This window comes from Narcine bancroftii, chromosome 2 (genome assembly GCF_036971445.1).
Source record: "Narcine bancroftii isolate sNarBan1 chromosome 2, sNarBan1.hap1, whole genome shotgun sequence".
Classification (NCBI taxonomy): domain Eukaryota; kingdom Metazoa; phylum Chordata; class Chondrichthyes; order Torpediniformes; family Narcinidae; genus Narcine; species Narcine bancroftii.
Genome location: NC_091470.1, coordinates 97144524 through 97158032, shown reverse-complemented (window position 1 = coordinate 97158032; position 13509 = coordinate 97144524). Strand labels below are relative to the sequence as shown.

The window sequence follows — 13509 nt, the reverse complement described above, 5'->3', positions numbered from 1 at the left end:
AAAAAAAATTCTGTTTTATCTATGTCATTAGTACCAACCAACGTGTACCAAGACTTCTGGCTATATGAATGTTCTGGACTTGATTAGAGACATCCCGTACCAGGGAGGCAACACACCATCCAGGTGTCTTTATCAGGCTCCCAGAATCTCTTATCTGTTCTCCATTCACCATGGCATTAATCCTACCCCTAAGGATTTCTTCCAAATAGTTTCCCTCTGCCGAATGTAAGCCTGTAATTTCTTGACTTATCACTATGGCCCTTTTTGAATGTGGAGTCAACATTAGCCACTCTCCAGACCCAATACTTCTCCTGTGGCTCATAAAATCTCTGTCAGAATGCCAGAAATCTTCTCCCTTGCTTCCTGCAACACTGGGCCCTGGAGATTGGTCCACCTTAATGTGCATTGATATCTCTGACACTTCCACTCTCTCGACCCATACATGTTGTGTACCATCAGTGTCCACCTCCCCTAACTCTCCAGTCTCACAGAACACCACGCATCTCCCCTGGCTCCACAGAAACACTTCCTTTCGCTCTCTAGTGATTTGACATCATCAGTGTTTCACCCCAGCCCCATGTCTCCTTGAAACAAGGTGGGGGGGGGGCGGGGTGAGGGTTGGAAACCAATGCATTCTCTCTCTTTCCATTATCTTGTGCCTGTCCTGCCACCGATAGGTGAGGAATAAGAAATCTCTGATGGGGGCTCCCAAGTAATCACTAGGTGACTAAAGGGGCCAGTGGTCAGGTGTGCGCCAATGGGTGGGTAGAGCCCAACCTTGATTAGCAAGTGATTTTACTTCCGACGAGGTGCCAGGAGAGGTAGCGTGACCCTCCACAACCATACTCCCATCAGGTTCCAGACGGAGGCCACATGACCCTCCACAACCATACTCCCATCAGGTTCCAGACGGAGGCCACATGACCCTCCACAATCCACGCTACACATCCCTTGGTTTGGGATCCTGACCCATCACACAGCTCTCGCATATGAGACCGAGAGAATGAATTATAAGCCTTAATGAGAAATGCCAGCACATCAGCAGCTGTTGATATAGAGCCTGCTTTAAACTATTGACACATCGGGTTGCTAAATCTGTGGGTGGATCCTGGCTCCGACAATGCTGAATCTGCTCTCCTAATGCACCTGGCAACCTTAGTCATGCCAGCAGTGTGTCAGTGAGGCTGTTGGCACCCGCATGCTTCATGCGAACTATCCAGGTAGTGTTGCACAGAGGGCATTGGCAGTGAGTCCAATAGGATCTCAGCAGGGCCCTGAGCCCACAGTCCTTGTGATTCAGAGAAGACATTTCATTGCACAGTCAATTCGGCACCGGTGCTAGACCAGTGGATTTTCCAGACTTTTGGATGTTGTTCCAATTAATATCCCAACACACCTTTAATTCACCTTTTTTTAAGATGTTCCACTGTGCCTTAATAACATTCTAATGGACCCAGTAAATTTGAAGGGAGGGTAGAAACGAGACCCCAACGAAGTTCAAGGGAGATGGAACCAGAGCTCCTGAGTGTGAGAGAAAGGGGTGTGTGCATGTGTGTGTGTGTGTGTGTGTGTGTGTGTGTGTGTGTGTGTGTGTGTGTGTGAGAGAGAGAGAGAGAGAGAGAGAGAGAACCCAGTCTGTTTTCACCCTGTGTGACCCCATGACATCATTCCTTGTGTCCTCACCCCGCTGTTCCGCTCAGCCAATATGAGCATCACATTTGAGTGCCACGGAGCTGTGTGCTCACCCCTCTGGAGTGGAACTCGAATTTGCACACCCGCTGACTCAGGGGCGAGAGTGGCCACGGAGCTGAGGTAGGCCCTGGGGACACGTGTGGGTCATCAAACCGGCTCCCATGTTTGCACCGTCAAGCTCTCGGTTTGTCTCGACTGCATGTTCTGAGACTTTCCTCTCATCTCCATTGCAGCGCTCTCCAACATCAAGCTTTGGGCCATCGACAGACAATGCTTCCAAACAATTATGATGCGGACGGGTCTCATCAAGCACATCGAGCACATGGACCTTCTCCGGAGGTGAGTCTCAGCTCTCCAACTCCTGCTGACCTAAGACCTAGGAGCAGAAATAGGCTATTCAGCCCATCAAGTCTGCCCCGCCATTTAACCATGAGCTGATCCATTTCCCCACTCAGCCCCACTGCCCCATATAAAATCTTCTCCCCATAAAATTTGATGCCCTGGCTAATCAAGAACCTATCAATCTCTGCCTTAAATATGCCCAGTGATTTGGCCTCTACCTTGGTCTGTGGCAATAAATTCCACAGATTTTTCACCCTCTGGTTGAAGAATTTTTTCTGTATCTCTGTTCTAAGTGGCCGCTCTTCAATCTTGTTGTGCCCTTTTCTCCTAGATTCTCCCATCATGGGAAACAAACCTTTGTACATCTACTCCGTCCACGCCTTTCAACTTTCAAAATGTTTAAATGAGACCCTGATGCACAATCAATTGCACAAAGATTGAAAGTTGCCGAAACTGAAGGCTTTTATTTGCAAGAGGTGGACAGCATCCCTGTGTTGTCGCTCACACTGACCCTGACTCAAACTGGGGGCAGGCTTGTGGCATGACAGCCTTTATGGGGGAGAAAGGGGAGGAATCACGAGCCAGCCAGTGAGAGTAGGGTGAACCAATTTACATATAATGAATATGTATAATAGTGGTTTCATCACATACTGGACCCCCACCCCCCCCCCAGCCCCAAATTTCAATGAGTACAGGCCGAGAGCTGTCAAACGCTCCTCATATAATAACCAATTTTTAGAGTAAAATTTAGGCGGGGTTGACTATTTCACGTATACTTCATTTGACCATGGTAAATGCTTGGGTTGCTTGAGGTGTCGGGAGCCCAGACGGCCAGGACCGGGTAGTAAGTCCACGTTCATGGCGTTGAGAGCTCAGGTGGGCAGGCAGCTGGGGCCAAAAATATGGGGGGGGGGGGGGGTGGGGTTGTCTTTTTCACGGTATCGACTATTACACACGTACTGAGAAATCAGACTTTCCGAAGTGGTCCTTTGGGAAGCTGGTTTCCTGGAATATGCAATTCCATCTCCGAATACATTGAACTATCCAGTCTCTGGTAAGTTTCCGGGACATGGTCCTGGTCGCTGCCTCCCCTACTGCAGGCAGAATGTGTGAGAGCTGCATGATGGGTCAGGATCCCAAACCAAGGGGTGAGTAGTATGGATTGTGGAGGGTCATGTGGCCTCCATCTGGAACCTGGCAGGAGTATAAATTGTGCAGGGTTTTGTGACCTCTCCTGGCACCTCGTCGGAAGTCGAATCACTTGCTAATCAAGGTTGGGCTCTACCCACCCATTGGTGCACACCAGCTTCCCAAAGGACCACTTCGGAAAGTCTGATTTCTCAGTACGTGTGTAATAGTCGATACCATGGAAAAGACAACCCCACCCACCCCCCCCATATTTTTGGCCCCAGCTGCCTGCCCACCTGAGCTCTCAACGCCATGAACGTGGACTTACTACCCGGTCCTGGCCGTCTGGGCTCCCGACACCTCAAGCAACCCAAGCATTTACCGTGGTCAAATGAAGTATACGTGAAATAGTCAACCCCGCCTAAATTTTACTCTAAAAATTGGTCCCCAAAACTCGACCATTACATGAGTATATATGGTAAAAATTTTTGTTGTTGTAGAATACCCTTCTTTTATTTTCCCAGACCAGTCTCCTGGCTACATAAACTGAACTGATCGCACTCTCATACCCAGCCTCTGCCTTCTCTCCACAGTGTCCCCTCGTTCCAGGATCTCCAGGAGGAAGCACTCAGTAAACTCGCCGATGTGCTGGAGGAGGTACTGAGGTTTCAACATCCCTCCCTCCCTTTTCCCATGTTCTGTCCAATTCATCCTTGGGAATTCTGCCCATCTCCTACCTTCCCTCTCTGGTCATCTGTAGTCCCCATGTGGAGTAAGCCAGTTTTAACTCAGAATCTCTCAAGTAGAATGGCATTTGTAACGGTGTCTCGGTGTGATCTTCAGGAGTTAGTCCCCGACCAGAGGATACACCACACGTCCAGTCATTGATCAAGGGTGCAGGTCAGAGATTGGCCCCATCCATGCGACTGTGGGTAGCTCAGAACTCAGCACTGCGTGCATGGGGTGAGGGGGGGGGGGGTGCTGGGAGGGACTCAGTGAACAGTGATGATGTGGGCAAAAGCTTCACCAGCAGAAAAAAGTAGCATTAGAACTCAAATTGGTCACAGCTCCAATTAAATCCAACTCACATACTACTGCAGACTGGCTTTTTATTATTGCAATATTTAGTGTGTCTGTAAGTGTGTGTCTGTGAATAGATGTGTGTGACTGAGTTTGTGTGAGTATGTGTGTCCATGTCTGTGTGTATCTGAGCGCACGTGTGTGTGTGTGTGTGTGTGTGTGTGTGTTTGTGTGTGTGTGTGTGTGAGAAACAGTATCTTACATATAACACACAGTTTTATGACTGGGATTCAAGTGTCTCTTAGTTCCGGATCACGGACCGTGATTGCTGTGCACCATGAATCACAATTTAGGCCAGTCCAGAGTCAGAGAAATTCCCCCCAACCTTCAGCACCTGTGGTCCTGAGCTGCATGAGATTCAGGTGCTCGTACAGGCCTGTGATCATCCACACCTTTCCTAGTGACGCTGGTATCCTCAGGTCTGAAATCCTCCTCAGAACCTCTTGGCCTCTTTCCCACCCATGCCCTTGAGATGAGCTCTTTGACCAAGCTCGTGCGTTTATGCCTTGAACCACAGCCCAGTTTATCCACCACATTCTCGTGTTACCTTGCAGACCCATTACGAAGAAGGTGACTACATCGTCAGGCAAGGAGCCAGTGGGGATACGTTCTTCATCATCAGCAAGGGGAAGGTGAGTGTGGCAACTGTGGCAGTGGTGCCACACCTGGACCAATCACAGCCAATGCAACACACATCTTGACCAATCACAGCACATGCCAGGTCATACTTTGACCAATCACATTCATAGCAACCCACACAACAAATATCAACGCACCCTTGGGAGACTCGTAGCAGACCTGATAGGTTTAGATGGTTTGTATATTGCATAATCCAGGAATAATGTTGCTGTACAATAAGGGGTGTGGGTGTGGCTCAGTTAATGGATGCCTAATTGTGGGGCTGGAGTGTTTGCTCTATAACACTGTAAGCCTTTGGCGGAGAGGGATAAGGGCCAAACACAGGCAAATTTTCACAAACAAGCACCTGGACTTGACCCGGATGGCAGTGAGAGGAGCCTTCTCAGTCACATCCTTCCTGTACAACCGGAACATCACCCTCGCCCTCGAGACGACTGCGGTGGGTTGAAGACTGTCGCCCTCCTCTCTGCTGAATGTACATTGCAGGGACGGTATTGATATGATTGACATCTTGGTGTGAAAAGACAGAACTGTTTTCTTTTTTGTAAGTAGTTTATTGTGAATAAAGTCTAATTTTGGAAAAATAAATAAACATGAACAAACAGGACTAGCTCAACTTGGCCGCTTGGTTGATGTGGACAAGATGGGCTCAACACTTCAGCTCAAAACACTTTGGTTCCTTGCCACTGAGATCCTGAGTTTGTTTAACAAGAGCCTGTTCTCAGCCTAACTGCATCTGCTTTGCTTCGACTGCAGGTGAGAGTAACCCGGGAGCCATCGTCAGACGAGGAGGCAGCGACTCCCAGTTTCCTGTCCCGGGGAGACTGGTTTGGGGAGAAAGCTCTCCACGGGTACGCCCTTCCTTCCTCTTCCTCAGCGGGGCGCCCTGCAGGGTCCCCACTTCCAGCACAGTGGCACAGTGGGTAGTGCCAAAGCCCCAAAGACCCTGGTTCAACCTTGGCCTCAGGAGACGACTGTGTGGAGTTTTCACGTTCCCCCTGTGAGAGTGGGTGCTCCGGTTTTAATACAGCATGGTAACAGGCCATTTTGGCCCACAAGTCTGTGCTGCCCAATTTACACCCCATTAACCTATATGTTTTGAAAGGTGGGAGGAAACCAGAGCCCCCAGGGAAAACGTACAAACTTCTTACAGACAGCGCTAGACTCGAGCCCCAGTCTGGACCTGATCGATGGCGCTGTAAAGGCGTTGTGTTACCACTACATCAACCCCACTGCCCATTTCTTCCCACATGCCAAAGATAGGCAGGTTGTAGAGTATTTAGCCTCTAGTGGAGGTGAGGGGTAGAATCTGGAGGCAGGTGATGGGAAATTAAGTGGAATAACTTTAAAATGCAGTCAGCTAGAGGGAAAACACGACACTGAAACCCAGGTCAAACAGTGTCCTTCATGTGGCAAAGGTAAAGATAGGCAACTGAAGATTACACACCTGAGCCCTTCATCAAGGTATATACAGGCTCGAGCCTGAAGTGGTTGTTCTGTATCTTCATCTTTGCTACTGTTTGACCTGCTGAGTTTCTCCAGTGTCATGTTTTACTTCAACCACGGTGTCTGAAGACTTTCGTGTTGTACTTCAATCTGCTGAAGGAGCTCAGTGGGGTGAACTGGGAGGAAAAGAAAGGTCGAGGTGTTTAACATTTTTTTTTAATTTAGATCTACAGCCCATGAGCCCATAGTGCCCAATTTATCTACAACCCTGGGACCTTTTGAAGGATGGGAGGAAACCAGAGCCCTCAGAGAAAACCCATGCAGTCTCCTTACAGAGAGCGCCAAGTCCAGTTGCTGGCACCGTAACAGTGTTGAGCAAACCGCTACACTAACCACGTCACCCCATTTTGAGTTGGAACTCATCATGATTGTTTTCTGCAAAGGATGTACTAGTACACACACACACACACACACACACACACACACACACACGCACACACGCACGCACGCACGCACGCACGCACGCACGCACGCACGCACGCACGCACGCACGCACGCACACACACACACACACACACACACACACACACACACACACACACACACACACACACACACACAGAGTGAGGTAGTGACATCAGTCACTGTGTGTGTGAGACTCCCCCTCGCTGACAAATGCTGAGGGCAACGATCCCATCTTCATGCAACCAATCGAAGTTCTTTCTCCCTCTTTTCTCCTCAGGGAAGATGTGAGGTCGGCCAACGTAAGAGCAGCGGAGGAGGTGACCTGCTTGGTGATCGACAGGGAGTGAGTATCTCTTTGCTCAGGCCGTGCCTGGTATCACCGCTCACCATGCCCAGACTGGAGCTCACAAGGATTCCCCGTGAGGACAGAGTAGATGTGACAACATTTTCCCCATGGTAGGGGAGTCGAGGACAAGAGGCCACAATTTCAGGATAAAAGGTGTCAATTTAAAACAGAGACGCGGAGAATTTTCTTTAGTCCGAGGGTGATGAGTCTGTGGAACTTGTCGTACAGGCAGCTGTGGAAATGAGGCCGTCAGATGTATTTAAGGCAGAGATTGAAAGATTAGTCAGGGCATTGAGGGTTATGGGAAGAAAGCCAGGGGGTGGGCCTGAGTTGGAGGATGGATCAGCTGATGATCGATCAGACCTGACAGGCCGATTGGCCTACTTCTGCTCTTTTATCTTGCGATCCTGTGAGTGGAACAGCCACCCCACTGAACCCCGCTGCCCGCAGGTACATCGAAGATGCAGGCAGCCCTGGGAGGATGGAGCCCTGTCAGAGGGACAACCAGGTCATTTATGGAGGAGAGGTCAGGTTCCCATGGTGCCTCTATTAATGTAGCTGAAGCAGCCGCCATGTCCAGTGTACCCTGCGAGCTGACACATCATTGGGCAGTGAATGGATGCGGTGGGGGGAGGAGGGGAACGCCAGCTGATGTGGTGGGTGTTCACCCTGTTGATTTCAAGGGAAAAAAAAACCAAGGCTCTTGATCTCCTGCCCAAAACACATTCCCAAAGCCCCTTACAGTCAGAGCAGTGATTCCCACCCACATCCCACATTAAGCAATCCCTTACTAATCACAGAGCACCGACGGCATAGGGATTACTTAACATGGGATGTGAGTGGAAAGAAAAAGATTGAGAATCACTGAGTCAGAGGGACTGATGTAAGTGGGAAGGCCGCAACCAATCGGGGGTCTTTCAGAGATCACTGGCTCATCCAACTTGTCTTATTGGTAAAGGGTAAAAATACAGAATTGCTGGAGGAACTCGGCCAGTCTTGCAGCATCCACAGGAGGTAAAGATATATTACCAACATTTTGGGCCTGAGCCCTTCTTCAAGGTATCAGTAAAGACCAGGCAGGTGTCTGAATAAAGATTGAAGACTGGCCAGGGGAAGGGTCCAGGCTGACAAAAGGTGTTAATCAGATATGATAAGAGGAAAGGTGAGAATTGATTTTGGCTCTGTGAAAGGGGATGGGAGAGAGAGAGAGAATGAGTGAGCTGGGGGAAAGGTGACAGTGGGAAGAAGTAGGGAGTTATATGGAAACCAGAGAAGTCAATGTTAATGCCATCTACTTGGAATTGGTAAGGGGTGACTGCCCATCACACGAAACGGGCAAGCATTGCCCCTGTTCATTTTGTACTGCTTGCATCTACCTCGGGAACAGAAGGGGCCTCATTCACAGCTCCTCTGTGCGGGACACCAGAGCTGAGTGTCTCAAATGCAGAGAGTTTAAACTTTGGCATCAAAGCAACCTCTTGGGCATGGGATAGCTGGGCATCGCGGACTGCGGACAGACTCGGCTCAAAAAGTGACGGGCGGAAGCCAACTCAGCCCAGACCCTCTCTACCCTTCATCATCATCCCCCCCACACCCCCGACATTCTGTCCAAGTGTTGTATTTTTTTTTATGCCCACAGTTCATTCTGGCAGCTAATTGGAGGATTGCAGGATGTAACCGTTGAAGAGTACGAGAGTGCAGAGGTGCAAGCAAGGTGAGTGTGAATGCTGGAACTGTGCAGCCAGATCACCCCCAAGGTGGGGTCATTCTCCTGAACCACATGACGCACCAAAGATTGTAGAGAGCCTGGAACCCTAGCGCAGTTCATCAGACCTGATCAACTGCAGGAAACATAAGGTTGTAACAGTATGAGAGTTTAACTTTCCACATATTGACTGGGACTCCCATTCTGTAAAAGAGCTGGGTGGCTTGGAGTTTGCAAAATGTGTTCAGTTAAGTTTTCTAAATCAATATATAGAGGTACCAACTGGAGAGAGTGCAATATGGGATCTCCTATTAGGGACTGAGACAGGACAAGTGGCAGAAATATGTGTCGGAGAAACATTTTGGTGATCATAAAGCCATTAGTTTCAAGTTAATTATGGTCTGGGCCTTGGGTTGATGTTCTCATTTGGGGAAAGGCCAATAATGATGAAGTGATTGGGATGTTTGAGATAAGTGGAGGACATTCAAAGGTGAAATTTTGAGAGTACAGAGTTTGTCTGTTCCGTCAAGATTAAAGACAACATTAGCAGGCATAGGGAGCCTTGATTTTCGAGGGATATTGGGGATCTGGTTCAGAAGAAGAGAGAGGAGTGCACTGTTAGCCAGAATCAGACACACACAAAGATAAAGACTGTACAACAGGCTTTAATCCACAAAGACTTCCACAGAGCCAGGCTGGCTGTGGCTGCAGCAACTCTGAGTGAGGTCTCAGGAGGCCGGTGCAGGCTTATATCCCAGAGAGTGATTGACACCTGACTGAGTGGGGCTTGATCCATTCAGGCTGACTGATTGGCAGCCAGCCAGGTGTTGTCCTGTCCCCTTGCACTCCTGCAGGTACAGAGGTTGCCCCCTGCAGTAGGCCAGTGGTGTACCACTACAACAACAGGTACAGGCAACATGGAGCAAATGAAGTACTTGACGAGTATAAAAAATGCAAGAAAAACAACTCAAGAAATAAACAAGGAGGGCTAAAAGAACAATGTGAAGGAAAATCCTAAGGTTCCTACAGGTAGATTAAGAGAAAAAGGATACCAAGAGGCAAAATTGGTCTCCTTGAAGATCAGAGTGGTTGGCTTTGTACAGAGCCAATAGAGATGGGGGAGATCTGAAATGGGTATTTTTCATCCGTATTCACTCAGGAAAAGGACACAGAGTCGTGGGAAGTGAGGAAAACAGGCAGTGAGGTCATGGAACCTACACAGATTAAAGAGGAGGTGGTGCTTGCTGTCTTTAAGCAAATAAGAGTAGATAAGTTCCCAGGTCCTGACAAGATATTCCCTCAGACCTTGAGGGAGACTGGTGTAGAAATTGCAGGGCCTCTGGTAGAAATATTTAAAATGGCCATGGGTGTGGAGCCAGAGGATTGGAGGGGAGCTCACATTTTTCCGTTGATTAAGAAAGGCTCCAAAAGTAACCCCTGGAAATTATAGGCCAGCGAGCTTGACGTCAGTTACTACTATTATTGGAAGGTGTTTAAAGAGATCAGATATACAAGTATTTGGATAGGCAGGGACGGATTAGGGATGGTTGACATGGCGTTGTGCATGGTAGGTCATGTTTAACCAAACATATGGAATTTTTAGAGGAATTACCAGGAAAGTTGATGAAGGGAAAGATGTGGATGTTGCCTATATTGACTTTAGTAAAGCCTTTGACAAGATTCCTCACGGAGGGTTAGTCAGGAAGATTCAGACGTTCGGTTTTCATGGTGAAGTAGTGAACTGGATTCGACAATGGCTGGGTGGGAGATGCCAGAGAGTGGTGGTGGATGATTTATTCTCAGACTGGAGGCCTGTGACTAGTGGTGAGTCTCAGGGATCGGTGCTGGGACCATCTATATCAATGATCTGGATGATAATGTGGTAAACTGGATCAGCAAGTCTGCAGATGACACAAAGATTGGAGAAGTTGTGGACAGTGAGGAAGGTTTTCAAAGCTTGCAGAGGGATCGGACCAGCTGGAAAAATGGGCTAAAAAATGGCAATGGAATTTAATGCAGACAAGTGTGAGGTACTGCATTTTGGAAGGACAAACCAAGAAAGGACATATACGGTAAATGGTTGAACACTGAGGAGTGCAGTAGAACAGAGGGATCTGGGAACACAGATGCATAATTCCATGTAAGTGGTGTCACAGGTGGATAGGGTTGTAAAGAGATCTTTTGGCATCTTGGCCTTCATAAATCAAAGTGTTGAGTATAGGAGTTATTATGGTAAAGTTGTATAAGACATTGAATGAAGCCATATTTGGAGTATTGTGTGCATTTTTGGTCCCCTAACTACAGGAAAGATATCAATAAGATTGAAAGAGGGCAGAGAAGATTTACTAGGATGTTGCCTGGACTTCAGGAACTGAGTTACAGGGAAAGGTTAAACAGGTTAGGACTTTATTTCCTGGAACGTAAAAGAATGAGGGGAGATTTGATAGAGGTATTTAAAATTACGAGGGGAATAGACAGAGTAAATGTAGGTCGGCTTTTTCCACTGAGGGAAAGTTAGATTTAGACAGAGGACATGAGTTAAGGGTGAAAGGGGAAAAGTTTAGGGGGAAACTTCACACAGAGTAGTAGGAGTGTGGAACGAGCCGCCAGCTGAGGGCTCAATTTTAACATTTAAGAAGAATTTGGACAGGTACATGCATGGGAGAGGTCTGGAGGACGATGGATGGGTGCAGGTCAGTGGGACTAGGCAGAAAAATAGTTCAGCACTGACTAGGGGTCTGTTTCTGTGCTGTCATGTTCCACAGTTCTATCTCCTAGTTCAGAACGTTCTTTTCCAGAACTACCTCTAAACTTGCTGATTTACATTCTCCTAACATTTTCTTTCCATTTGCTTTAATTTCCTTCCACCTTGCACGTTGACATATTCACCTTCCATGTTTGATTTAGAGGCCTGGTGATTCAGGCTCACTGGGGTGATTGGTCCTGATATTGGTTGCTTCTCCCAACCTGCAGCAACTCGCTGGGTCCGGTCTCTGTTAATTACACCCCTATCGAACCCTCATGCACTGTGAAAAATCCCCGACAGCCGTCAGTGGTAAATTCTGCCTTGCCTGCCCACACCAGTCACCACCAGTGGGACACCCCTGTGTGCTGATTGAGGTCATTTAAATTCCACACCCTTGTTATTGCAGGGTCCAGCTGCCTTGAGTAGATTTTAAAAAGCAGTGTTAGTTGATATAAAAACACAATGCTGGAGAAACTCCACAAATTGGAGGGGCAACACTTAATTTTTCATCTGGCCACTCTCCAACCAGATGGCATTAACATTGACTTCTGGTTTCTGCTAGCCCACTCCCCATGCTCCCTCCCTCTCCCTCTGTCTCCATCCCCTTCACAGAGCCACTCCCTCCCCCCCGTTCGCTGTTGTGCCCTCCCTCCCTTATCCACCTGTGGGAGTGGGCTCCTTACCTTGCCACTCCCCCCATCATTTTAATCGGACTCCTCTGCTCATTTATCCATATCTTGATGAAGGGCTCCAGCCCGAAACGTTGGTTATGCACCTTTATCTTTGGTCTATAAACTACACTGTTTGACCTGCTGAGTTCCTCCCACATCGTGTTTTTACTTCAACCACGGGGTCTGCAGACTTTCTTGTTTTACTAATGTTAGTTCAACCATTGGGGTTTTCACAGGACATCAGTTGAAGGAGCCAATAAATCACTGATTTATAAATTATACCTTGGGTCTCTGTAGGTACTATAATAAAACTGGACAGTGCTGTGTGTAATTACATGTTAAGCGGGGAATGCATAGAGAGCCATTACTGAAGCACATACTTCACTGGAAACTGACAGTAAATGTTATTAACTACTGATCTCCGGAAACAGAAGGATATTAAATATTAGCATGTCCTGCTGCACAGTTTGGCCTCCGCAATCGAAGCCCAGGTCGGGAAGAGATGTCCAATCGTGGGATGAGATGCCGGAGATGCTTTGTTGCTATTTTATAATCATGGGAACTGTGATTGCAGTTCAAGCAGCTTGTGTTAAATGTCGACATATAGCACAGTAACAGGCCCTTTTGGCCCATGGACCCTTGCCAGCTAATTATACCCAATTGACCTGCAATCCCAGGTAGGTAGACCCTGAAGAAAACCCACACAGACACGGGAGAACGTACTGTGACGTGTTATATTATATATAAATTTGTCTTTAAAAGAGATAGATTGTGGGGATTTAGTGTGCAGGTCACTTCAGAGAAACACTTCACAAAAGAGATGTCATTTAAAATCCAAGAGCTTTGCTGAAAGTGAGACATTGAAGCATCGCGTGGCTTGGTAAAGACAATAAAAAAATATTTTGGAGGGGATTTTAAAAAAGCAAGTGCAAATAAATAGTCCAGGCTCAAAGTGCTGATAAGATCTTTCAAGGATTGGGTTTGGAGCCCTGCAAGAGGTTCTGGTTTTTACCAGCCGAGAGAGAGAGGGGGATAAAAACAGGATTTCTCTTTGGGACAGAGAGAGGGAGAGAGTTCAGCAGCTGGGACTAGAACATGACAAGCTGACAGGCCTGTTGAAACTCCATTTTGAAAACGGGTTGTGAGTTCTGAGTTCAGCCTGTTGAAAACCCTTGTAGTCCTTAGAAGAGGAAATGGCTTAGAGTGTGTCTCCTGAAATAAGGGAAACAAGAGGAATTCTGTGGTGACC

The 13509-nt window shown here is 47.7% G+C and overlaps 1 protein-coding gene across 2 annotated transcripts in view; it reads left to right on the top strand.

Moving 5' to 3' along the window:
- Positions 1-13509, top strand: part of LOC138753950 (cGMP-dependent protein kinase 1-like) — a 77112-nt gene that overhangs the window by 39395 nt on the left and 24208 nt on the right. For both annotated transcript variants that reach the window (XM_069917578.1, XM_069917577.1), the window contains exons 4-9: positions 1926-2031; positions 3756-3819; positions 4797-4874; positions 5638-5732; positions 7070-7135; positions 8778-8852. In XM_069917578.1, the coding sequence (XP_069773679.1) occupies positions 1926-2031; positions 3756-3819; positions 4797-4874; positions 5638-5732; positions 7070-7135; positions 8778-8852 (484 nt within the window). The remainder of the gene's footprint in view (positions 1-1925; positions 2032-3755; positions 3820-4796; positions 4875-5637; positions 5733-7069; positions 7136-8777; positions 8853-13509) is intronic.